Source organism: Bos grunniens, chromosome 14 (assembly GCF_055505025.1).
Source record: "Bos grunniens cultivar Pamir isolate PY7600 chromosome 14, Bosgru_T2T1.0, whole genome shotgun sequence".
Taxonomy (NCBI): Eukaryota; Metazoa; Chordata; class Mammalia; order Artiodactyla; family Bovidae; genus Bos; species Bos grunniens.
The window spans coordinates 16,795,749-16,820,704 of NC_141178.1; the positions used below are offsets into that span (position 1 = coordinate 16,795,749).

Below are 24,956 nucleotides of genomic sequence, written 5' to 3' on the forward strand. Positions count from 1 at the left end.
CCCCCCAAATTTTTTAAATTCTTTTATTTTGACCTTTAAAATCCTAGAGAAAAATAATAATAATTTTTTTTGCTTTAAATTCATATAATTAAAGTTACTGACAATTTAAAATATTCTGAGGCAAGGTCTTAGGTTTTTTAGAGTAGAATAAACTATGTAGCCAAGTTGCTTTTAGGAAGACTTAAAATGGGGCAAATGACCATCACATTATTAAGGATATGCTATGTACAGTGATGTGTAAAATATCCTGTCCAACTCAAAAAGGCAGAATATCAACATTCACAGACTAAATAAAAAGATGAAAATATATAAGGAAGCATAAAGGAGTACACAGCTTAAATACTCTAAGAGCCAAGGTGGAAGAGACCATGGAAGAATCACACTAGAGGACTTTGCAGAAATGGTGGGATTTGAATTATGGGGGGAAAAAAACGTTAAAACTTCAAGATATGGGTGTAGAAGAGAAATAAGAACATTTGGAAAAGAGAAAGACCATGAGAAAAGGCACAAAAACAGAAGGGGAAAAAACCAAGAATGACATGTTTAGAGGACAATTTGTTCAACAGCTATTTCCACAGAGAAGCAGCTATCATGAAAAGTGGCATCAGTGTAAGATAAGAAGACACAGGAATCAAATAAGCAAAACAGAGCAATAGAGAATGGAAAGTACTATAAAATATGACATAAAAAAACTACCAAAAGAACAGATTAAGAGAATTCGGTCGGGGAAAGACTTCTCAATAAAGCCTTTGTGATTTTAGCTGTCTTGAAGTCAAGGGTAGAGCTGACTGGTTGGAGCTTAAACTGAAACAGGCACCTACAGGGCTAGAATTCAGTCCCGTTTTATCCCTACTGCTCCTCATTCCCTCTTGCACAGGCTTACTTTGGTCTCCTTGTAGTTTTTTCCCCCATTTTAATCTATGTTCCGTATAATTGACAGGTAACTTTCCTTTAAAACAAAAGTCAAAGCTAACCATGTTGCCTTCCTGATTTTAAAAAACCTCCAATGACTCTCCATTACCAAAGGGAAAAAGAACTGCTTCACAACACATACAAGACCTTTCAGAGTCTACCTCTCTACCCACATCTCTCATTGCTCCCCATCTCACACCTTAAATTTGCAGACAACACTCAACTTTGCTAGGTGGAGGGACTGGGAAGTATTACCAAGAGTTCATAAATATTCACTAAAACTTTTAAAAGTACTTCTTTACAAATGAATCTACACTATAGAGCCAGAACTTTAACTGACAGGAAACATAAAAAAGCATTCTTGACAACGCTTCCTTGGGGTATGACTGCCTGTGTAGAAACTTTCATACGAAGTACTGCTCTTATACCTGGCTGTACACCAGAATCACCTGTGACCCAGGTCCCATACCTTAGAGCCTCTAACTAAATAGGGCTCTTAAAACCTCTACAGGTGACTTTGATATACACCCACAGTCAAGCTTCACTCCAGAAGATAGATGGTGTATCTTTCAGAGAACTTCTTTAAATATTAATTTTCTTTTTCAAAATCTTGAAAAGTGTTAACTTAGCAATGCATTCAAGATTATGTTCACTGAAAAGCACACAGAAAATATATATTTTATCTTGCAATCTACTCTAAGAAATCAGCAACTCTAAGGGTAGGATTGACAGCTCCTACAAAAATTAGAGATTCTAAACTGGGCAGAAACCTAAAACGGCAGCTCCATCTCTTGAGGGATGAGTCAAGGCAACACCTTTGGGGAAAGGTAAAATTCTCTTCAAGTGGCCCATTCCAATACACAGTCGGTTAGATGGACCAAAGTCCAACAATTCTACATCATTAAAATTGGCCTCAATAATTTTAACCTGGGACACATACTCAAATCCAGTTTTTATCATTCATCTCAGCATTCATTCACTGACCCTCAACTCAAGCCAAGCATCAGACCACATAAACCAGACAGACACAATTCTGCCCCTCCTACGGCACAAAGTAGCCTGAGATACTCAGGTATTCCAGAAGCAAACCAACAAATAAATATGATTACTAACTGTGGTAAGAAGAGGAGTGCTATGAGACGAACTGGATGAGACTTTATTTTGCATTTACTATTTCTGCTAGTAAAACTGTCCCTGCTGCTGCTAAGTCGCTTCAGTCGTGTCCGACTCTGTGTGACCCCATAGACGGCAGCCTACTAGGCTCCTCTGTCCCTGGGATTCTCCAGACAAGAACACTGGAGTGGGTTGCCATTTCCTTCTCCAATGCATGAAAGTGAAAAGTGAAAGTGAAGTCACTCAGTCGTGCCCGACTCTTAGTGACCCCATGGACTGCAGCCTACCAGGCTCCTCCGTCCATGGGATTTTCCAGGCAAGAGTACTGGAGTGGGGTGCCATTGCCTTCTCCGAAACTGTCCCTAGTTCATATGAAAGAACAGAATAGTGCAAAGGAAGCTGCTAGAGGAGAGTCTGAGCCCTTGATCCTTCATAACTGCTCACTTATAAGTAATGTGAAGGCTTCCCTGGTGGTTCAGCTGGTAAAGAATCTGCCTGCAATGCAGGAGACCTGGGTTCAATTGGGAAGATCCTCTTGAGAAGAGAATGTATACCCAGTCCAGTATTCTGGCCTGGAGAATTCCATGGACTGTATAGTTCATGGGGTTGCAAAGAGTCAGACACGACTGAATGACTTTCACTTTCACACACTTTCCATGGTAGCCCCTGCCTTGGGAAGCACTGAAATATATGAAAAACTTTGCAAGTAGACATGGGTAAGCTTTTAACAAAATATTCTCCCTCCATTGATGCCTGTGGATTATAAATAACATTTGGAAAAAAAAGAAATGCTTAAACTCCAAAGTTTATATGTAATAATGATCATCCTTGCTTTCTGTTTTATCCCCAATACCTCCCTTCTTATATTACTCATACAAAAGCAATGAATAGGTAAACAAATTAACAATCCCCAAAAAATTAACAGAAGGGACCTAATTCGGTCCTCCCTAAAGTAATAACATTTAAGCTAGTGTCAAAGGTTAGCTAGAAGTTAATCAGTTATAAAGAGCATTCTGGTACCAAAAACTGTCTGTACAAAGACCCTGAGGAGAAAAGGAGCAAATTATTGTCGAGGGATTAGTGTACCTAGAATAAAGTGATTGAAAAATAAAGCAGAACACAGACGGAGGTAGGAGCTAATGATGAAGGGCCTCAAAACCAAAGAAAGGAAGCTGGGCCTTAACAGATACACAAGAGAAGAATTTTAAGCAGAGGAAAGACAAGATCTAATTTATACTTTCTTTTTACACTTACGATTTATACTTTTAAGATTCCTCTGGCTGTTGTTTGAAAGCTGGACTGTAGGAAAGTACACATGCACATGGGTAGACCAGTTAGAATTTTCTGTTGCCAGACACTGTATTAAGCGTATCATTTTATTTTCTGTATTTGTGCCAGGGTGACACCTGGGACCTACTGACAATGCCTCCACTATTCCTCTCAGGCTGGGTAATTACTGTGAGCAGATCTTACATATGCAAACAAGCTAATCTGGAGTACATTCTCTCAACCACCTCCAGGGCTACTACTCCCCAGCCCTAATCACCCTAGGGCCATATACCAGACAACTAGGGACAGCCTCCAGCATAATGAAATTATTCAGTCCAGCCAACCCTAAACCTATTTGTTGGATTCTGCTGTTCTCCCAGGAGAAGATGAGCCCACATCCTTCTACTCAACCATCTTGGATTCAGAATGCCTCAGAAAGCATTACCACGAATAAAGCGAGTGGAGGTGATAGAATTCCAGCTGACCTATTTCAAATCCTAAAAGATGATGCTATGAAAGTGCTGCACTCAAGATGCCAGCAAATTTGGAAAACTCAGCAATGGCCATAGGACTGGAAAAGGTCAGTTTTCATCCAATCCCAAAGAAGGGCAATGCCAAAGAATGTTCAAACTACCCCACAATTACCCTCATTTAACACACTAGCAAGATTATGCTCAAAATCCTTCAAGCTAGGCTTCAACACTATGTGAACCAAGAACTTCCAAATGCACAAGCTGGATTTATGAAAAGGCAGAGGAACCAGATATCAAATTGCCAACATCTGATGGGTCTTAGAAAAAGCAAGGGGATTCCAGAAAAGCATCTACTTCTGCTTCATTGACTATATTAAAGCCTTTGACTGTGTGGATCACAACCAACTGTGGAATATTCTTACAGAGATGAGAATACCAGACCACTTTACCCACCTCCTGAGAAACCTGTATGCAGGACAAGAAGCAACAGTTAGAACCAGACAGGGAACAACAGACTAGCTCAAAAACGGCAAAGCAGTACGTCAAGGCTGTATATTGTCACCCTGCTTATTTAACTTATATGCAGAGTACATCATGGGAAATGCCAGGCTATATGAATCACAAACTGGAATCAAGAATGCCAGGAGAAATATCAGAAATATCAACAACCTCAGTCATGCAGATGATACGACTCTAATGGCAGAAAGAGAGGAGGAACTAAAGAGCCTGTTGATGAAGGTCAAAGAGGAGAGTGAAAAAGCTGGCTTAAAACTCAACACTCAGAAAACTAAGATCATGGCATCTGGTCCCATCACTTCATGACAAATAGATGGAGAAAAACTGGAAACAGAGACAGACTTTATTTCCTTGGGTTCCAAAATCACTACAGACAGTGACTGCAGCCGTGAAATTAAAAAACACTTGTTCCTTGGAAGAAAAGCTATGACAAACCTAGACAGCATATTAAAAAGCGGAGATATCACTTTGCTAACAAAGATCCGTATAGTCAAAGCTGTGGTTTTTCAGTAGTCATGTATGGATGTGAGAGCTGGACCATAAAGAAGGCTGAGCACCAAAGAATAGATGCTTTTGAACTGCAGTGCTGGAGAAGACTCTTGAGAGTCCCTTGGACTACAAGGAGATCAAACCAGTCAATCCTAAAGAAAACCAACCCTGAATATTCATTGGAAGGACTGATGCTGAAGCTGAAGCTCCAATACTTTGAACACCTGATGAGAAGAACGGACTCACTGGAAAAGACCCTGATGCTGGGAAAGATTGAGGGCAGGAGGAGAAGGGGACAACAGAGGATGAGATGGTTGGATGGCATTACTGACTCAAAGGACATGAGCCTGAGCAAACTCTGGGAGATGATGAAAGACAGGAAAGTCTGGTGTGCTGCAGTCCATGAGGTCACAAAGAGTCAGACACAACTTAGCAACTGAATAATAATAAACCCGTTTATTCAGTTCACCCATTCCTTCCCACAGAGACCACAATAAAGGGTCTTGCCCACATTTCCCTCTCTTTCCATCTGCCTCCTGACTGATTGTGGTGTTTCCCCCCATGGGTCCTCCCTCTCTCACCCCTATCCTTCTTGGATCTATGTGTATAAAAATCTATCTCTGGATATGCTAGTCTCATCATAACTGAATAATAATAAAACCTACATTTTAAAAAACAGATGGTGGCTTGGGAGTGGGAGTAGAAGAAATAGAAAACAAAGAAAGATTTTCAAGGTCCACTCAATGCAATTCTTTTTTATTTTATTGGATTATAGCTGTTTTACAGTGTTGTGTTGGAGAAGGAAATGGCAATCCACTCCAGTGTTCTTGCCTTGGAAATTCCATGGACACAGGAGCCTGGTGGGTTACAGTCTACGGGGTCACAAAAGAGTCGTACACGACTTAGCAACTAAACAACATCGTGTTAGTTTCTGCTACCCATCAAAGTGAATCAGCTACACATACACATATATCCCCTCTTTTATGGATTTCCTTCCCATTTAGGTCACCACAGATACACAATACCAATTTGATGATAATGTATAATGGCAAGTTAGAAGACAATAAGCAAGGTTTCTACTGCGTTTTATCCACTGTGTCTCCTTTCAACTGCACACTAAGTATAAATTTAAGATTGACAAATTAAAGATTAAAACTTCAAGCCAGCACTTTGAAAAATTACAAACACAGACACAAATCAGCTCAGAGAGTTCAAGACCTAGGACTTTAACTCAGTCTGTTTCCACAGACATAAATGTCATTCATTCATCACTCATTCATTATCATTTTAAACATAATCAACAAACATTCACTGAACAACATATAGAGTCTTGTGGCAGATGCTAGGGAGAAAAATTGGTAGACTTTAGGCTAGTGACAAACAAGAAAAGGCAGTCCAGGCAACGGGGAACCCATGAAGAGTCAATGCGAGAAAATAATACAATCAAATAGCACTGAAGCAGAAGTATCCAGTGCAAGACTGCCAGAGGTCAAAGGTGACAGAGTCAAAGCCGTGGGCAAGTTAGCTAACTGTACAATTATTTAGATATACTGACGTCTTTCTTTTAAACCACACATTGATTATCAAAGGCTGGAGAGGAAGCAAAGAGAGCTTCCTTCAAAACACTAGCTCAGTGTTACTTATCATTTTAAGCAACACACAAAGTTTTAGTTTGGCCATAACGCCTAAGAATCTTGACTAAGCCACCGTATGGACTTACAGGACATATGAGAACCCAGAAATTCTGTGTATTCTTGACATGGTCAAATACAATAGTTAAATATGACTTTGAAAACTCCAGTGGTTGGAGGGACAAGGAAGATGCAAGTGAAATTACAGCATACACCGGGAAGCAAAAGTGAAACGCGATGCCTTGACAACTGGGGGACCCAGGAGGCAGCCTACTCCTTTCTCCAGTGCCAGCCCCCGCCTCTCACTCTCCTGTCCCATTCACTTCCTCTCCCCATTGAACACTTTCAGCCCAGTGAAACTACACAGCACGCTCCTTTCTCTTTTTGCTTTCTTGGCTTCCTCTCATCTCATGCCTAACGTACCCATCCTTGCCATTCCTCTGTCTTCATTTCAGAAACCCCCAAACTCTTGTCCTAATGGTCTTCCTCTGTTATCACAACTCAAAATAGAAGTAGTGTTTAAAAAAAAAAAAAATGAGGGGGAAAAAAACAAGAAAAACCAGAGGGGGGAAAAAATAGAAAACTTTCCTTACCTATTTGTTCCTTACATAGACACTACTTGTGGTACACGTTATTATATTTGGACTGATCATTATATTTAACCTTCTTACAGAGATTCAAATGTTAATGTTTCCTGTCTAAAAGGTAATTAAATTTGTATATTAACTTGAATTTCAACTTAATTGAAGAAAATCATGTTTTGTTAAAGGTATTTTTTTTTATAACAGGTTTAGATTAGATTGACAGCAAAACTGAGTGAAATGTAAAGAGATTTCTTATATACTGCCTGCCTCCCACAACACATATAGCTTCCCAATTATCGACATCCCCTACCAGCGTGGGACATTTGTTACAACCGAAAAATCTACATTGACACACATCACTGTCAACCAAAGTCCATATTTTACATTAGGATTCATTCACGGTATTGTACGTTCTTTGGGTTTCAGCTGTATACACCGTTTCAGCACCATACAGAGTTATTTCACAGCTCCACCTAATCATTCCCTCCCTCCACCATCCTAACCCCAGGCAACCACCAATCTTTTCTCTGTCTCTATAGGGGTTTTCTGCCTGGCTGTCATATGGTTGAAATCATACAATATGTAGCCTTTTCAGATCATCCTCTTTCACCAGTAATACCCAAACTTCCTCTGTGTATCTTCATAGCTTGATAGCTCATTTCCTTTTGTGTGTGCTAAGTTACTTCAGTCGTTCCCTTCTCTTTGCAACCCCATGGACTGTAACCTCCAGGCAAAATACTGGAGTGAGTTGCCATACTTTCTTCCAGGTGATCTTCCCGACCCAGGGATCAAACCCACGTCTCACGTCTCCTGCATTGTCAGGCGGGCTCTTTACCACTAGCACAACTGAATAATATTCCATTGTCTGGACATATATCACAGATTACCCATTTACCTGCTGAAGGACATCTTGGCTGGTTCAAAGGAGCAAGACTGCTGGATAATATGGTTAAAAGAATGTTTAGTTTCAGAATAAAACTGTCAAACTGACTTCTAAACTGGCAATATTATTTTGCATTTCCACCAGCAATGAAAAGAAGTTCCTTCAGCTCCACAATCTCACCAGCTTTTGGTGCTGTCAGTCTTCTGGATTTTGGGCATTCTAACAGGTGTACAGTGGTATCTCATTTTAATTTGTATTTCTTTGATGACATGGAATGTGGGGCATCTTTTCATATCTTTATTTGCCATCTGTATATCTTCTCTGGTGAGATGTCCATTAAGGCCTTTGGTTAATTTTTTAATTGGGTTATTTGCATGTTGAGTTTCTTTAGTTCTTTGTATAGTTTGGATAACATTCCTTTATCAGATAAGTCTTTTGCAAATATTTTCTAAAATATACTTTTAATGTTCTCATTATGAGCATGTGACAATTAAAATCCTAAGAAATGGCTGTTTTTCATTATGTAAGTTTCCTCAACACCCTTCTACAATCTTCACAGTGTTCTAAATTAATAGGGGTAATACAGTGTTTTCACAAAGGCAATGTGAATGCTCTCCTATGAAAACAGAATTTTTTCCAAAATAAATCTAAACCATAGCAACTGGTTTCCTGGTCCACCCAAAATATGAATTCATATACATGAGCTGGTAAAAACTGCCAAAGTTAATCACAAATCCTTCAATATGGTGAACGTCAATTTTTTTTTTTTTTTTAATCAGCAACACTGTTCAAACACAATCTGACCCAGAAGCATCAGCAAATAAAACAGATGGGACAGGAGCTGCTCTGGAAGACGACTCTGAGCAGACAAGCTAGAAACGTGCTATTTCTACCACATGGATCACTTCTCCCTCTTTGCCCAGTAAATCTAAGTCATCCTTTTTCCCTAAATTTCCAATAGTGAGGCCTTACATGGGTTCCAACCAATATAGTATGTTCTCTATGTTTACCCCATCAGAGCTCTTAACACACTACATTGAAACAGCCTATCCATTCATCTGCCTAGTCCATCTGAGTGACAGTCCTTCCAAAGTCTGGTTCATTCATTGTTATACCTCTCGTGCACAGCACAGAAGGGCTGCCCTCAGGAGTAGGCACTCGATATATATTAGGTGAATAAATTTATTTACATAATATATATACTGAATTTGTATTTTATATAAATGTGTACATTTACAAAGAAGGGCTTCCCCAGTGGTCAGTGGTAAAGAATCTGCCTGCCAATGCAGGAGACGCAGGTTTGATCCCTGGGACAGGAAGATCCTCTGGAGGAGGAAATGGTAACCCACTCCAATATTCTTGCCTGGAAAATTCCATGGACAGAGTAGCTTGGTGAACTACAGTCCATGGGGTTTTACCAAGAGTCAGATACAACTTAGCAACTAAACAACAACAACAACATATATATAGAATAAATTAGGTGAATAATTGTGTGCCCTAATGCATGCGTTAACAACACATTTCTCCTGGTTTAGACATGAGAAGTTCCTTCCCTAGAGAGTTAAGTACCACAAGTGTAGAGGTTTGTGGTTCCCTTGTATCCCTTGTATCCACGTTACCTGGGCACATGGTATTCAAAAGTACTGCTGACCAGCTCTTGCCTCCATCTCTAGCCTTGCCTTGAGAATGAGTACTTTACTTTGAACTGTTGTAATCTTTGTATAGATATTGCTTTCTTCAGCAATGGCCCTGCAGTCAGCAAATATCATTCCTCATATCATCCTAGTCATTAGCTGTGATCTAGGACAATCCATGTAAAATCTCTAGATCTCATTTTCTATTCCTGTAAAATAGTTCTTAATTATGCTTTAGCACCAGAACCTTATATAAAATTTTAGAATGAGCTCCAATATAGAGAAAAAGATAAAAGGAAGAGCTAAATTCCCCACTCTGCTTGATTCTTCACTGTTTGAGGAAAATACCCCTAGAAGCACATCCTTAGAGAAGAATACATAGGAAAAACTCGAAAATATACCTACAGAGGTTTAGTCAAGCACCAACGTTCGATGATTTACACATTCAACAAATACTTACTAAATACCTATTCTGTGTCAAGCAAGCACTGGACTAGACAAAAGATTCAGCCATAAACAATGCAGATGGGTTCCCCTAAATATTTATACCAAAAAGCTGTATTGAATACATGTTGAGTATGCACTAAAATGAAAAAAAATTTAAAACATCCTCTGGTCTCTTTTTACAGTGTAGAAAGCAAGACAATTTGCCAAATGCCCAAATAGCTGCATAGACTTAAGAAAATATATCAGTTTCAAAACTACAAATCTCATTTTCTCTAGCTGAAATTCTACTATTTTATGTGGGCATTTTTCAATTTATACTGTTTTCATCCAAATCATTTTTATACCAATTCTCAATAACACATCTGCATTAACACTAAGTAAGTAGTAGCTAAAATGTAATGCCTGCTCCCACCATTTCCCAGTTTTTCACTCACCTTATCCTTTAGCACTTTTAGGATCCTTTAACTAACCAACTTTTTTGCCTCTTCACTATTTTATACGTTCAATATGAATGTAAAACTGAAATCTAGAAGATGGAATCCACTTTTATTAGGTTGGTTCAAAAGTAATTGTGATTTTACATTGTTGAACTTTGCTGTTTCATACTGGAATACATTCTTAAATGTGATTATGTTATACATTATTTTAATGTGCATTTCTCACTTTTTTTTCTTTTTTGCTAATGACTTATTGAAAGTGAAAGTGATGTTGGCAATTGGATCTCTGGTTTCTCTGCCATTTCTAAATCCAGCTTGAACATCTGGAAGTTCACGGTTCACATATTGCTTAAGCCTGGCTTGGAGAATTTTGAGCATTACTTTACTAGCGTGTGAGATGAGTACAATTGTGTGACAGTTTGAACATTCTTTCGCATTGCCTTTCTTTGGGATTGGAATGAAAACTGATCTTTTCCAGTTCTGTGGCCACTGCTGAGTTTTCCAGATTTGCTGGCATATTGAGTGCAGCACTTTCACAGCATCAACTTTTAGGATTTGAAATAGCTCAACTGGAATTCCAACACCTCGACTAGCTTTGTTTGTAGTGATGCTTCCTAAGGACCACTTGACTTCATATTCCAGGATGTCTGGCTCTAGGTTGGTAATCACATCATCGTGATTATGCGGTTTGTGAAGATCTTTTTTGTATAGTTCTTCTGTGTATTCTTGCCACCTCTTCTTAATATCTTCTGCTTCTGTTAGGTCCATACCATTTCTGTCCTTTATTGAGCCCATCTTTGCATGAAATGTTCCCTTGCTATCTCTAATTTTCTTGAGGAGATGTCTAGTCTTTCCCATTCTATTGTTTTCCTCTATTTCTTTGCACTGATCACTGAGGAAGGCTTTCTTATCTCTCCTTGCTCTTCTTTGGAACTCTGCATTCAAATGGGTATATCTTTCCTTTTATCCTTTGCCTTTAGCTTCTCTTCTTTTCTCAGTTATTTGTAAGGCCTCTTCAGACAACCATTTTGCCTTTTTGCATTTCTTTTCCTTGTAATTCATTTCATTCCTTTGATCAAGGGATGGTCTTGATCCCTGCCTCCTATACAATGTTACAAACCTCTGTCCATAGCTCATCAGGCACTCTGTCTATCAGATCTAACCCCTTGAATCTATTTCTCACTTCCACTGTATAATCATAAGGGATTTGATTTAGGTCATACCTGAACGGTCTAGTGATTTTCCCTACTTTCTTCAATTTAAGTCTGAATTTGCAAATAAGGAGTTCATGGTCTGTGCCACAGTCAGCTCCCGGTCTTGTTTTTGCTGACTGTATAGAACTTCTCCATCTTTGGCTGCAAAGAATCTGATTTCTGTATTGACCATCTGGTGATGTCCATGTGTAGAGTCTTCTCTTGTGTTGTTGGAAGAGGGTGTTTGCAATGACCAGCGCATTCACTTGGCAAAACTCTATTAGATTTTGCCCTGCCTCATTCTGTATTCCAAGACCAAATTTGCCTGTTACTCCAGATGTTTCTTGACTTCCTCTTTTGGGTTCCAGTTCCCTATAATGAAAAGGATTTCTTTTATGGGTGTTAGTTCTAGGTCTTGTAGGTCTTCATAGAACCTTTCAACTTCAGCTTCTTCAGCATTACTGGTTGGGGCATAGACTTGGATTACTGTGATATTGAATGGTTTGCCTTGGAAGAAAACAGAGACCATTCTGTCATTCTCTGGGTGCAGCAGACCTGGGTGTGGCATAAGCCCTCTTGGAGGAGGTCACCATTAACCCCACCATAGAGCTGCCAGAACTTACACAGGACTGGGAGACAAATTCTCGGCAGGCACAAAAAGAAACTTGTGCACAGCAAGACCCAAGAGAAAGGAGCAGTGACCCCACAAGAGACTGACCCAGACTTGCCCATAAGTGTCCAGGAGTCTCCGGCAGAGGCGTGAATTGGCAGTGACCTGCTACAGGGCTGGGGGTACTGATTGCAGCAGTGCATCAATGGAGGTCACCATTATCTTCATGACCTCCACCATAGTTTGGCCCCAGGTAAATAACGGGGAGGGAACACAGCCCCACCCATCAACAGAAAATTGGATTAAAGATGTACTGAACATAGAAAAGGTCAGTTTTCATTCCAATCCCAAAGAAAGGCAATGCCAAAGAATGCTCAAACTACTGCACAATTGCACTCATCTCACACGCTAGTAAAGTAATGCTCAAAATTCTCCAAGCCAGGCTTCAGCAATACGTGAACCGTGAACTTCCTGATGTTCAAGCTGGTTTTAGAAAAGGCAGAGGAACCAGAGATCAAATTGCCAACATCCGCTGGATCATCGAAAGCAAGAGAGTTCCAGAAAAACATCTATTTCTGCTTTATTGACTATGCCAAAGCCTTTGACTGTGTGGATCACAATAAACTGTGGAAAATTCTGAAAGAGATGGGAATACCAGACCACCTGACCTGCCTCTTGAGAAACCTGTATGCAGGTCAGGAAGCAACAGTTAGAACTGGACATGGAACAACAGACTGGCTCCAAATAGGAAAAGGAGTACGTCAAGGCTGTATATTGTCACCCTGCTTATTTAACTTCTATGCAGAGTACATCATGAGAAACGCTGGACTGGAAGAAACACAAGCTGGAATCAAGACTGCCGGGAGAACTATCAATAACCTCAGATATGCAGATGACACCACCCTTATGGCAGAAAGTGAAGAGGAACTAAAAAGCCTCTTGATGAAAGTGAAAGAGGAGAATGAAAAAGTTGGCTTAAAGCTCAACATTCAGAAAACAAAGATCATGGCATCCTGGCCCATCACTTCATGGGAAATAGATGGGGGAAACAGTGGAAACAGTGTCAGACTTTATTTTTGGGGGCTCCAAAATCACTGTAGATGGTGACTGCAGCCATGAAATTAAAAGACGCTTACTCCTTGGAAGGAAAGTTATGACCAACCTAGGCAGCATACTCAAAAGCAGAGACATTACTTTGCCAACAAAGGTCCATCTAGTCAAGGCTATGGTTTTTCCTGTGGTCATGTATGGATGTGGGAGTTGGACTGTGAAGAAAGCTGAGTGCCAAAGAATTGATGCTTTTGAACTGTGGTGTTGGAGAAGACTCTTGAGAGTCCCTTGGACTGCAAGGAGATCCAACCAGTCCATTCTGAAGGAGACCAGCCCTGGGATTTCTTTGGAAGGAATGATGCTAAAGCTGAAACTCCAGTACTTTGGCCACCTGATGCAAAGAGCTGACTCATTGGAAAAGACTCTGATGCTGGGAGGGATTGGGGGCAGGAGGAGAAGGGGATGACAGACGATGAGATGGCTGGATGGCATCACTGATTCTATGGATGTGAGTTTGAGTGAACTCCAGGAGTTGGGTGATGGACAGGGAGGCCTGGTGTGCTGCGATTCATGGGATCGCAAAGAATAGGACACGACTGAGCGACTGAACTGAACTGAACTGAACATGGCCCCACCCATCAGAACATGACCCAATTTCCCTCTCAGTCAGTCTCTCCCATCAGGAAGTTTCCATAAGCCTCCTACCCTTCTCTGTCACAGGGCAGACAGACTGAAAACCACAATCACAGGAAACTAACCAATGATCACATGGACCACGGCCTCGTCTAACTCAATGAAACTATGGGCCACGCGTGTAGGGCCACCCAAGATAGATGGGTCATGGTGGAGAGTTCTAACAAAATGTGGTCCACTGGAGAAGGGAAAAGCAAACCACTTCAGTATTCTTGCTTTGAGAACCCCATGAACAGTATGAAAATGCAAAAAGATAGGACACTGAAAGATGAACTCCCCAGGTCGGTAGGTGCCCAGTATGCTACTAGAAATCAGTGGAGAAATAACTCCATAAAGAATGAAGAGACAGAGCCAAAGCAAAAACAACACCCAGCTGTGGATGTGACTAGTGATGGAAGTAAAGTCCGATGCTGTAAAGAACAATACTGCACAGGAACCTGGAATGTCAGGTCCATGAATCAAGGCAAATTGGGAGTGGTCAAGCAAGAGACGGCAAGAGTGAATGTCGACATTCTAGGAATCAGTGAACTCAAATGGACTGGAATGGGTGAATTTAACTCAGATGACCATTATATCTACTACTGTGGGCAAGAATCCCTTAGAAGAAATGAAGCAGCCATCATAGTCAACAAGAGTCCAAAATACAGCACTTGGATGCAATCTCAAAAATGACAGAATGACATTACTTGCTGCTTATTTAATATTTATTTTAGACTACGGAAATGTTAGACAAAAAGCAAATTCGAGTAATTTTCTTATTCAAGTTCAAAATGGGTAGTAAAGCAGCAGAGACAACTCACAACACCAACAATGCATTTGGCCAAGGAACTGCTAATGAACGTACAGTGCAGTGGTGGTTCAGGAAGTTTTGCAAAGGAGACAAGAGCCTTGAAGATGAGGAGCGCAGTAGCTGGCCATCTGAAGTTGACAACGACCAACTGAGAGGACCATCTAAGCTGACCCTCTTACAACTACAGGAGAGGTTGCCAAAGAACTCAGTGTCAATCATTCTACGGTCATTTGGCATTTGAGGTAAATTAGAAAGGTGAAAAAACTTGGTAAGTGGGTACCTCCTGAACTGACTGAAAATCAAACAAATTGTCATTCTCAAGTGCTGTCTTCTCTTATTCTATGCAACGACAAGCCATTTTTCAATCAGATTGTGACCTGCAACGAAAGTGGATTTTGTGCAACAACCAGTTCAGTGGCATGACCAAGAAGAAGCTCCAAAGCACTTTCCAAAGCCAAACTTGCATCAAAAAAAGATCATGGTCACTGTTTGGTGGTCAGCTGCCCATTTGATCCACTACAGCTTTCTGAATCCCAGCAATACCATTACATCTGAGAAGTATGCTCAGTAAATCAATGTGATGCACAGAAAACTGCCCACCTACTGCCATCACTGCTCAACAGAAGGGGCCCAATTCTTCTCGACGACACCAGACCACACGCTGCACAACCAACATGTCAAAAGTTGAACGAATTGGGTTACAAACTTTGCCTCATCCATCATATTCACCTGAACTCTCAGCCAACTGACTACCACTTCTTGAAGCATCTCTGACAATTTTTTGCAGGAAAAATGAATGCTTCCACAATCAGCAGAAGACAGAAAATTCTTTCCAAGAGTTCCTCGAATCCCAAAGCATGAATTTTCATGCTACAGGAATAAACAAACTTATTTCTCACTGGCAAAAATGTGTTGATTGTAATGGTTTCTATTTTGATCAGTAAATGTGTTTAAGCCTAGTTACAATTATTTAAAACTCACGTTCCAAAACTGCAATTACATTTGCATCAACCTAATATCATGATCTGTTTCACCATTTCATTCAACAAATTCTTTGACAAGTACTTACTATTTGCAAAGTGTTCTGCTATAAAGTGGTACAAAATTTCTAGAATTTGTTTACTTTTTCTACCCCTTTGGGCTTCACCGGTGGCTCAGATGTTAAAGAATCCAACTGCAATGCAGGAGACCCAGGCTCGATCCCTGGGTTCGGACGATCCCTTGGAGAAGAGATTGGCAACCTGCTCCAGTATTCTTGCCTGAGAAATCCCACAGACAGAGAAGCCTGGTGGGGGCTGAAAAGAGTCGGACACTGAGCAACTAACACTTCCTACCCCTTTAATTCATTATTTTTTTTTTCCACTTAGTAGTTTAAAGTACATAACAGGAACAAATATCAAATTTCCCTAGGGTTCCCTCAACCTACAGTGCTCTTTCACATTCTTCTTATCCATACATATTTATTCACATTCACTAAACAGAAAGTACAGTGCGAGGTACTATAACGTGTGCTAAGAAATATGGTTCCTTCTCTCAAGGAATGAAGAAAGGATAAAGATAGTGAAGACATTTCAGAAGGAGACACTACAAGTATTAGTGTCAGCAGAGGTATAAGAAAAACAGATGAGTTCTGTTTTGAAAAACTAACTAGATGATGATATCATTAACAAAATAGGGACCTGAAAGGTTTTTCTTCAACAATTAAAAATTTGGTTCTAGAATATTAAATTAAAGTTGCTTCTGGATATTCCAGTTGAGTCATCGAGATGGGAATTAGTTAATACCGGTCAATACTTTAGTAGCTACTATGTGGCAGGATCCAAGGGCACTTAGTAAGACATCACCCCAAACTCAAAAGAATTTAAGAGTCAGGTGACAGAATGCAAGTAAACAGGTGCTTAAAAGCAAAACTCAGGTACAAGAGAGGAAGCACAAGCACTGGCCAGATACGCAGGACCTTGCAGGCCATCCTTTAGGAGACTGGATTCAGCCAAGCAATGAGGAGCCACTGAAGGGTTTTAAACAGGGAATGGCTTGATTAGGTGTGCATTTGAGAAAGAAGACTCTAACTTCAGGAGGGAAACAGGCTGGAGCAGGCAAAAATGAAAGACAAAGTGAACACAGGAAGTTGCTGCAGAAATCTGAATAAGACCTGATAGGCATCAAGATGCACAAAGATTAGGGGAGGAGATGTATAATAGGTAATATCTGAGACACTGCTTTTCCCTAGACCACACTCAGTTAAAATCTCTAAAGAACAACACTAGAAACTGAACTATTTTTAATCATTACAATAAAATAATCAGAGTTACATGCAAATATTAAACAACTGAAGGACCCATCACTACACTACGTCCAGTCTTTCCTTATCTACATCAAACTATGGGAGCCACATTCTTATGAAGTTATCAAATAAATAGCAAGGTCTGGAAAAATTCTCAAATTATATTTTTGATTGGGTAACTGAGGAATGTATGTTTTTTCTATAACCACTTTACATGGCCTTGATGAAAAATATGTAATATGATCTAAATATACAGCATACAATAAAGAAGAGCAAAATTGAACAGATCTAAGCAACAAAGTTCCTCTAGAATTATTCAGTCACTTCATTACCCAAAGAGCTTATAATATATGGATTTTATATACCTTTAGAAAAGGAAGTTTTCTATACATCTCTTACTAATAGGGCCCAATGATTTGATTAAAGGTGACAATGTGTCTAGACTCCTCTAAGTTCACCAGCTCTAAGTCACCATGTGATGCAATTCTGATGAATAAAATATAAGCTGAGGGTTTCTGGGGAAGCCCTTTCCTGCTTCTTCTCATCTTTCTCCTGTCTGGAATGTAGATAAAAGGCTGGAGCTGAAGCAGCCCTCCTGTAACTATGAGGTAATAAGCATGAGACCAAAGACCACGTGCTAGGTGGCTAACCCTACCTAGAGACCTTTTATACAGGGAGAACAATTCCCTCTTCGATTAACTATAGACTCTGCATCCCTTAGGAAAAGCCAGGCTACTTAACAGGTCAGCTTCATGGTCAGTTCCATTTACCTATCCAAACTCATTTCAGACCAATCTCTGTCTCCTACTTTCCACCCAGTAATTCTAAACCCTATCAAAACAGCACCGAACAGTGAGCTGTTTTTCACCTTTCTACTTTTAATTCTCTGAATTCTCTCACTGCTCCATTTCTTCACCAGACTTACACCTCCTCAGCATTCCAGACTTCCTGACTCCTAGCTGAGGTAGGTGCCCTCCCTCCTTGTTCTCACATCTCACATGCACAATGACTGTGCTGTACTATAGCTATTCACTTAAGTATCTGTCTTCCCAACCAGATTACCAGCTCCTCAAGAAGAAAAACAATGTCTTAGTTTCCTTGGTATTCCTAGATCCTGTGACAGTACCTGGCACACTAGGGTTGTCCAGTAAATGTCAGTTGAATAAATGAAAGTTACATAAAACATGACTTTTAATTTTTGTTGTTTAGTCGCTCAGTTGTGTCTGACTCTTTGCAACCCCATGGACTGCAGCACACCAAGCTTCCCTGTCTTTCACTATCTCCCGGAGTTAGCTCAAACTCATGTCCCTTGAGTCAGTGATGCCATCCAACCATCTCATCCTCTGTCATCCCCTTTTTCTCCTGCCTTCAATCTTTCCCAGCATCAGGATGCTTTCCAATGAGTCAGTTCTTCACATCAGGAGGCCAAAATATTGAGCTTCAGCTTCAGCATCAGTCCTTCTAATGAATATTCAGGGTTGGTTTCTTTTAGGATTGACTGGTTTGATCTCCTTGCTGTCGAAGGGCCTCTTAAGAGTCTTCTCCAGCACCACAATTCAAAAGCTTCAGTTCTTCAGCACTGAGCGTTCTTATGGTCCAATTCTCATATCCATACATGACCACTGGAAAAACCAAAGCTTTGACTATACAGACCTTTGATGGCAAAGTGATGGCTCTGTTTTTCAATTCACTGTGTAGGTTTGTCATAGCTTTTCTTCCAAGAAGCAAGCATCTTTTAATTTCATGGCTGCAGTCAACATCCACAGTGATTCTGGAGCCCAGGAAAGCAGTCTGTCACTGTTTCCATTTTTCCCCATCTATTGGCAACCTCCTCCAGAAGTGTTTTTAATTATTTAAAACAAATCACAGCAAAAGGATTGTTAAAAAATTTCTCCTTAATATGAGAAGCTAATTTTCACCTGTAAATTTTTCCTGAAAATGAGAAAAGTGCTCGAGTATATTCTATCACCACATATTGCTTTATAATACTATTTCTGCTTAGAACTGAAAGTCCTAAGACAACCCAACAAAGCTATTCTCATCTTTCTTAAAAGATCAGTCTTACTTGTGATGGGAAGTCAGAAGAAAAAACTAAAATGACCAAAGAATACATTTTATTGTACATGACTAGCAAAACTTATCAAAATGAAGGTAAATAAAGAAATAAAATCTCTTCATACCTGTCACATTGCTGCATTATGGAAATTTCTTTGATTATTTCCTGAAGATCTGACTCAACAGGTACTTGTTTAATTGCCACAACTTGACCAGATTCCTTATGTATTGCTTTAAATACACTTCCATAAGACCTAAAAGAAACCAAGACATTCCTTTATTTTTTTCCCTTCAAACACCATAACTATTAGAGAAAGAGTCTGAGTCTTCACATGTAGTCTTTTCTAATTTAAAATACTACTCAATGGTGACAAATCAAAGGAAACAAATTTTAAAAGTGAATTATATCTTAGCTTTAATGCTTCAATTATAGACTTAAAATTCATTAAAATCACCAAATTAATAGAAAAAGATGTGCTGTGTTTCTTATGAATGAAAGAAATAGACTTACGGTTTGTCAAACAAGTGCAGCATTAAGAAGATATATAAATGGAAGTTAAAAGAATGGAATATAGAATAAAAACAGCCAAAATCTCATGTTAGGAGAAAAGGCTGATCTCACCTTAAGCAAAATCACCCGCAAAATATCAGAGTCCCACACCTGCCCAGACTGCTTAGGGGTAACTGAAACCTTCACCATGGGTTTGTATGTATATGTGTGTGTGTGTATATAGTCCTAGTTTACACACACGCACATATACAGGTAAACCCACTTTTCAAAAGTTCGCTTTACGCCCCTTCATTTTTACAAAAGGCCTGGATTAACACCTGTTTCACTAACCAGATGAATTTCGAAGAGGATTTACACTTTTATAAAAAAAGGTGAAAACAAAAACAGCATTCAACATTTATTTTTGCAGGAGCCATTAGAGAGGGAGAAAGTACCATGAGCAGCAACAGTGGCCCCACCAAGCTCATTCCTAGAACTACACTCAGCATCAAGCCACCATATCTCTGAGCTTTGTCTGAGAGGATCTGTGCTTTATCTCACAATTTATTTTGCGTAACTGTTAGCAAGATGTGTTGTAATGTATCTGCTTCAGCTCCTCTGTCCATGGATTCTCCAGGCAAAAATACTGGAGTGGGTAGCCATTCCCTTTCTCCAGGGGATCTTCTGACCCATAGATCAAACCTGCGTCTTTTGCGTTGCAGGCAGATTATCATTTGAGCCACCAGGGAAGCCTTTCTTTGCGTTACAACGTTTCAACTTACTAAAGGTTTCATAAGAATGCTCTACTTTCAGAGAGCAAGGGAAATCTGTATCTCCCCCTTTGAAGCCATATATATATATATACAAACACACACACACACACATATATATATGTGTGTGTGTGTCTGTGTGTGTGTGTGTATTGCCCCTCAAAAGCTAGTCTAGACTCAGAGCTAGATTAACTACTGCCAATTAAGCAACACCATCAGTCTCTTCTAAGGTCTTTCTGTTACTACAAAAGAAAACTGGGAACCACATTTCCCAGATTTCCCTTCCCTGAATGGATCCCAGTTAAGAGTCTGGCAATGAGAAGAACATTCATGAAATCTGAATGGCAAAAAGCTGAGGAAAGACCATCACTTTTCAAATACAGCTGCAGCAGATGCCTGACCCAATATCAGATACACAGTGGCTTCCGGCTGAGCCTCTTGATAACCACCACACTGCTGCTGCTCCAAAGAGAGTTGGTGGGAGCATCTAAATGATTCTTAGGGATTCCAGCAGAGCCCATGTGAGCTTTTGAGAAACACCACTTCAGTGCTTCAAACTGAGATCTTCAGCACTAGCTTCTCTGAGCTTCAGTGACAGTCCATAACCTTTGCAGCCCTGGCCTTTCCACAAGTCATTTGAGCTCCAAATTTCATAATAAACTCTTTATACCTGGAGTTCATAGAGTAACCTTTCTTTTCCTAACCATGATCTGCTACCAATAGTTTTGGGGAAGGAAGTGGTTCCAAGGAAGTGGTTCCAAAGGAAAGAATCTTAAGAAATGGGAATCTTGGATTAGTTCTTTCTTAGATTTAAAGATGGTAATGACTTCAATGCAAGGGACAAGAAGAACACTGAGACTAAGGTATCTGATGGCAAAATAATTATTTAAATTATTATCCTTAGTTCCTGGAGTCTAGAGAAAGCTTTAGAAGATCAAGTACCTGAATCAATTGAATGTTACAGTGAAAATAAGAGTACAAAAACTGCAGAATGGAATGGCTGCTCCTGACTAAGCTGGAAAAGTCATAAAACAAATATAACAAGCTCAGGGCTTAAATTCCCAGGCCAAGACTGAGAGAGCCAGAAAACTTCTGAACGCTTCAAAGAAAATCTTATTTCTTATATGTCCAGGACTGAGACTTCTGCAACCCAACATCTAATCTTGCCAGAAGCTGAATTACAACACACTCAATTCACAACATCACCAGGTCTTACTATGTTTCACTGTGAGTTCTCTTTCATATCATTACCTAATATCCCTCTTCATTCTTTATCTGAATATTAACTCCTCTTTACTCACTTATGATCTTTTAACTTTAATTTACCTGATATAAACATTGCCATTTGTGCTTTCTTTTTTGATATGATTACCTCTTTCTTATCTGATGTCTCTAATAGGAAATACCATTATATGTCCACCCTTTGTGTTACACAGGCTCTTATAAACAGCATATAGCTAAGTTTTGCATTTTAATTGACCCTAATAGTCTGTCTATGGGAGAACTGATATTTAGTGAAAAATACATTTCACTTTATTCCTTCTAACTTAAATTTATCTTACTATTTTATATTTTTGTTTTCTCTATTTCCTTTTCCCTGTTCTTACTGATCTAACCTGTTTTGTGTTTTATGCCTTTATTATCTTGGAAGTTCTCCTATACTTTTGGTTTTTCATTATGGAGTATGATGCTAGCTTGGGCTTGTCATATATGACCTTTGCTATGTTCAGGTATTGTTACATTCCCTCTGTACATTTACTGTTGAATTCAGTCAAATATACTCTAGTGAAGGACTAATCTTACATGGGACGTTATAACTGTTCTGTCATTATCTAAATTCTACTTTTGTATTTTTTGTACTTACCCTTCTCCCAGTTTCTCTAATACATCAAAAACTTCTTCAGGCTGCTTAGTCAAACTGTCTTCACTCAGCTTTTTTAGCTTACTAATGAGAAAAACAAAAGAAAAAGCATTTTCTGTTAAGATCTCTTATACATTTAAAAATTTTAAGAGACAATATATTCAGATGGTTCAAAACTCAAAAATACAAAAAAAGTATACAGTATACAGTCTCCTTGCAACTCCTGTTCTTAATTTTCCCAGAAACACCTCAAAGAATAAGCGCTTTTATTACCTTCCTGTGAAACCTTTATAAAAATATTTCTATTTCTCCCCCTTTTTAACACACAATATAGCATTTTATACACACGCTGTATATATACTGTTTTACCCACGCTGTCACATACTTTGATGTTTTTACGTAACAACATAAAATCTTTGTTGGATATCTCTACAACATAAATTCATAGACAGCATCTTCATTCTTTTCTTTTTTCTCAGCAATCCTTCACTTATAGATATCTAGGTTCCCTTTTGCTATTATAAACACTGCAATAAATAAGCTTACAGGTAAGTCAGCTCATACATGTGCTTGTGTATCTTTAGGATAAATTCCCAAACGTGAAACTGTGAGAGCAAGAAAATATATAAACACACAAAATATAGACGTGTGTGTGTGTCTGTGTGTGTGGCTCAGTCGCTTCAGTCATGCTCGACTCTTTATGACCCTATGGAGCATAGCCCGCCAGTTTCCTCTGTCCAAGAACACTGGAGGGGGTTTGCAATGCCCTCCTACAATGGATCTTCCTGACCCAGAATCCGTGTCTCCTGCATTGCAGGCGGATTCTTTATCACTGACCCACCAGGGAAGACCATATAGAAGTATACATAATGATAAGTAAGTACATATACTATAAGCATAACCGTATTTCATAATATAAATTTAATAACATAATAAAATCACTATTATAATAACTATATATTCTTAAAATTGCTGATTGATTATATTATGGTATATTTATCTACTACAGTTGTACATTATATCAATATATATGTATATTAATTGACACCAGCAAATTGCCCTCTGGGGGGCTTACACCAATTTACTTTCCTACCAGTATTACATGAGAAATCTTCTTTTCCCACAATTCCACCTACAGAGTACTAAACTCTATATCTAGATAGATATATTAAAGTCTGTATTTAGAAATATTTGGATTTCAGCCAATATATTAGGTAAAAACTTGTAACTCAGATTTATTTTGTATTTCTCCTACTGTGAGTGAAGTTGAGCATCTTTTAATATAGTATGAAGCAAAATCATCTATTCATGATTTCTGTTCACTTTTCTTCTGGGTTTTTGGTTCTTTTCTTATCTGTGCACAGAGATAAGAAAAGGTTTAGGTTGCAAATATTCCCACTTGTAGTGACTTTACTTATGAGTTTTTAGTTTTATGGGCTACTTGACTGGTTGCCATAGAGAAAACTTTTTAATTTATTTTTGCTTTTTTAAAAGTTATCCACAGTATGGCATGGGCTGAAATATCTAGAAACAAGACATTACACATGGTGTGTTTGACAGACCAAAAGTAATTCCATATGAATAAAGTAAAATGGTCAGGATGCAGAGGTAAGAAGAGTCAGGTTAAAAAGAGTCTTGTAAACCATATTAAGGAGCTCTGTTTTTAAAAGATCACTTCCCTGTAATCAAGAAGGAGGACATGCAATAAGTAACAATAGAGAAGGGAAACTAGCAGGGGGTTGTTCAAAATATGGATGCAAAGAACATAGTAGCAGTGGCAATAAGAACTGAGATAAGATAAGCTAATCAAGATACTGAGCAGGCACAGTCAACAGAAAGTGGTTTTGATTAAATATGCGGAGATGCAAGAAACACAGAAGTTGAGAATGTCTCTTAAGCCTTTGGTTCAAGCAAATGACTAGAGGTAACATTATTTACCAAACTAAAGAACATCAGAAAAAAGCTTGAAGAGGAACGTGTTGGGTTTAACTCCTCTCATCCAAATGTATATTTCCAGTAACCAACTGTTTATATGAATCCCAGGAGAGATCTGAATTGGCAACGTCATTTTTTGGTGTTATGGTAAAGAATCTACCTGCAATGCAGAAGACCCAGGTTCAATCCCTGGATCAGGAAGATCCCCTGGAGAAGAGAATGGCTACCCACTCCAGTATTCTTGCCTGGAGAACTCCATGGACAGAGGAGGCTGGCGGGCTCTGGTCCATGGGATTGCAAAGAGTTGGACACAACTGAGTGACTAACACAAACACACACACACACACAGCACACAGATGAAGCCTAAAGGTATGATAAGGGATAAAGCCATCAAGAAAATGTCTAAGAAGAAATAGGATCAAAGAGAAAAGAGACCCCAGGAAAACATCAATAATTAAGAAATGAGGTCATGAAGGACAAGAAAGTAGTACTTGACCACTTTCAAGAATGCTACTGAAAGTTCAAACAACTTAAAAATTTGAAAGTGTCCATTACAGGACTTCCACTTCTGACTACAAGGAAGTAAGAGGATATTATCTGTCTGCTGTAAACAGCTAAAAAACTCAAAAAAAAAAATTATGGGAAACTATTTTCACACATTAGATATCAGACATTTCAGGACTGTGATCCATAAGAAAAGAAATGAGAAAAGCCCTGCTATTGCCCAGGCTTTACATCTAAAGGCTATATCCAAAATGTAGCACACTGAGAGGAACTCAAAGAGCCCAGCAATTTTGCTGAGTTAAAGAAACAAAGATGAGAGTTTGGAGAGGCAAG

The 24,956-nt window shown here is 39.2% G+C and overlaps 1 protein-coding gene across 3 annotated transcripts in view; it reads right to left on the reverse strand.

The window, feature by feature from the left end:
• STK3 (serine/threonine kinase 3) overlaps positions 1-24,956 on the reverse strand; it is a 309,842-nt gene that overhangs the window by 248,776 nt on the left and 36,110 nt on the right. For all 3 annotated transcript variants that reach the window (XM_086336068.1, XM_086336067.1, XM_086336066.1), the window contains exons 2-3: positions 22,188-22,268; positions 19,189-19,317 (exon numbers count right to left, since the gene is read on the reverse strand). In XM_086336068.1, the coding sequence (XP_086192194.1) occupies positions 19,189-19,317; positions 22,188-22,268 (210 nt within the window). The remainder of the gene's footprint in view (positions 1-19,188; positions 19,318-22,187; positions 22,269-24,956) is intronic.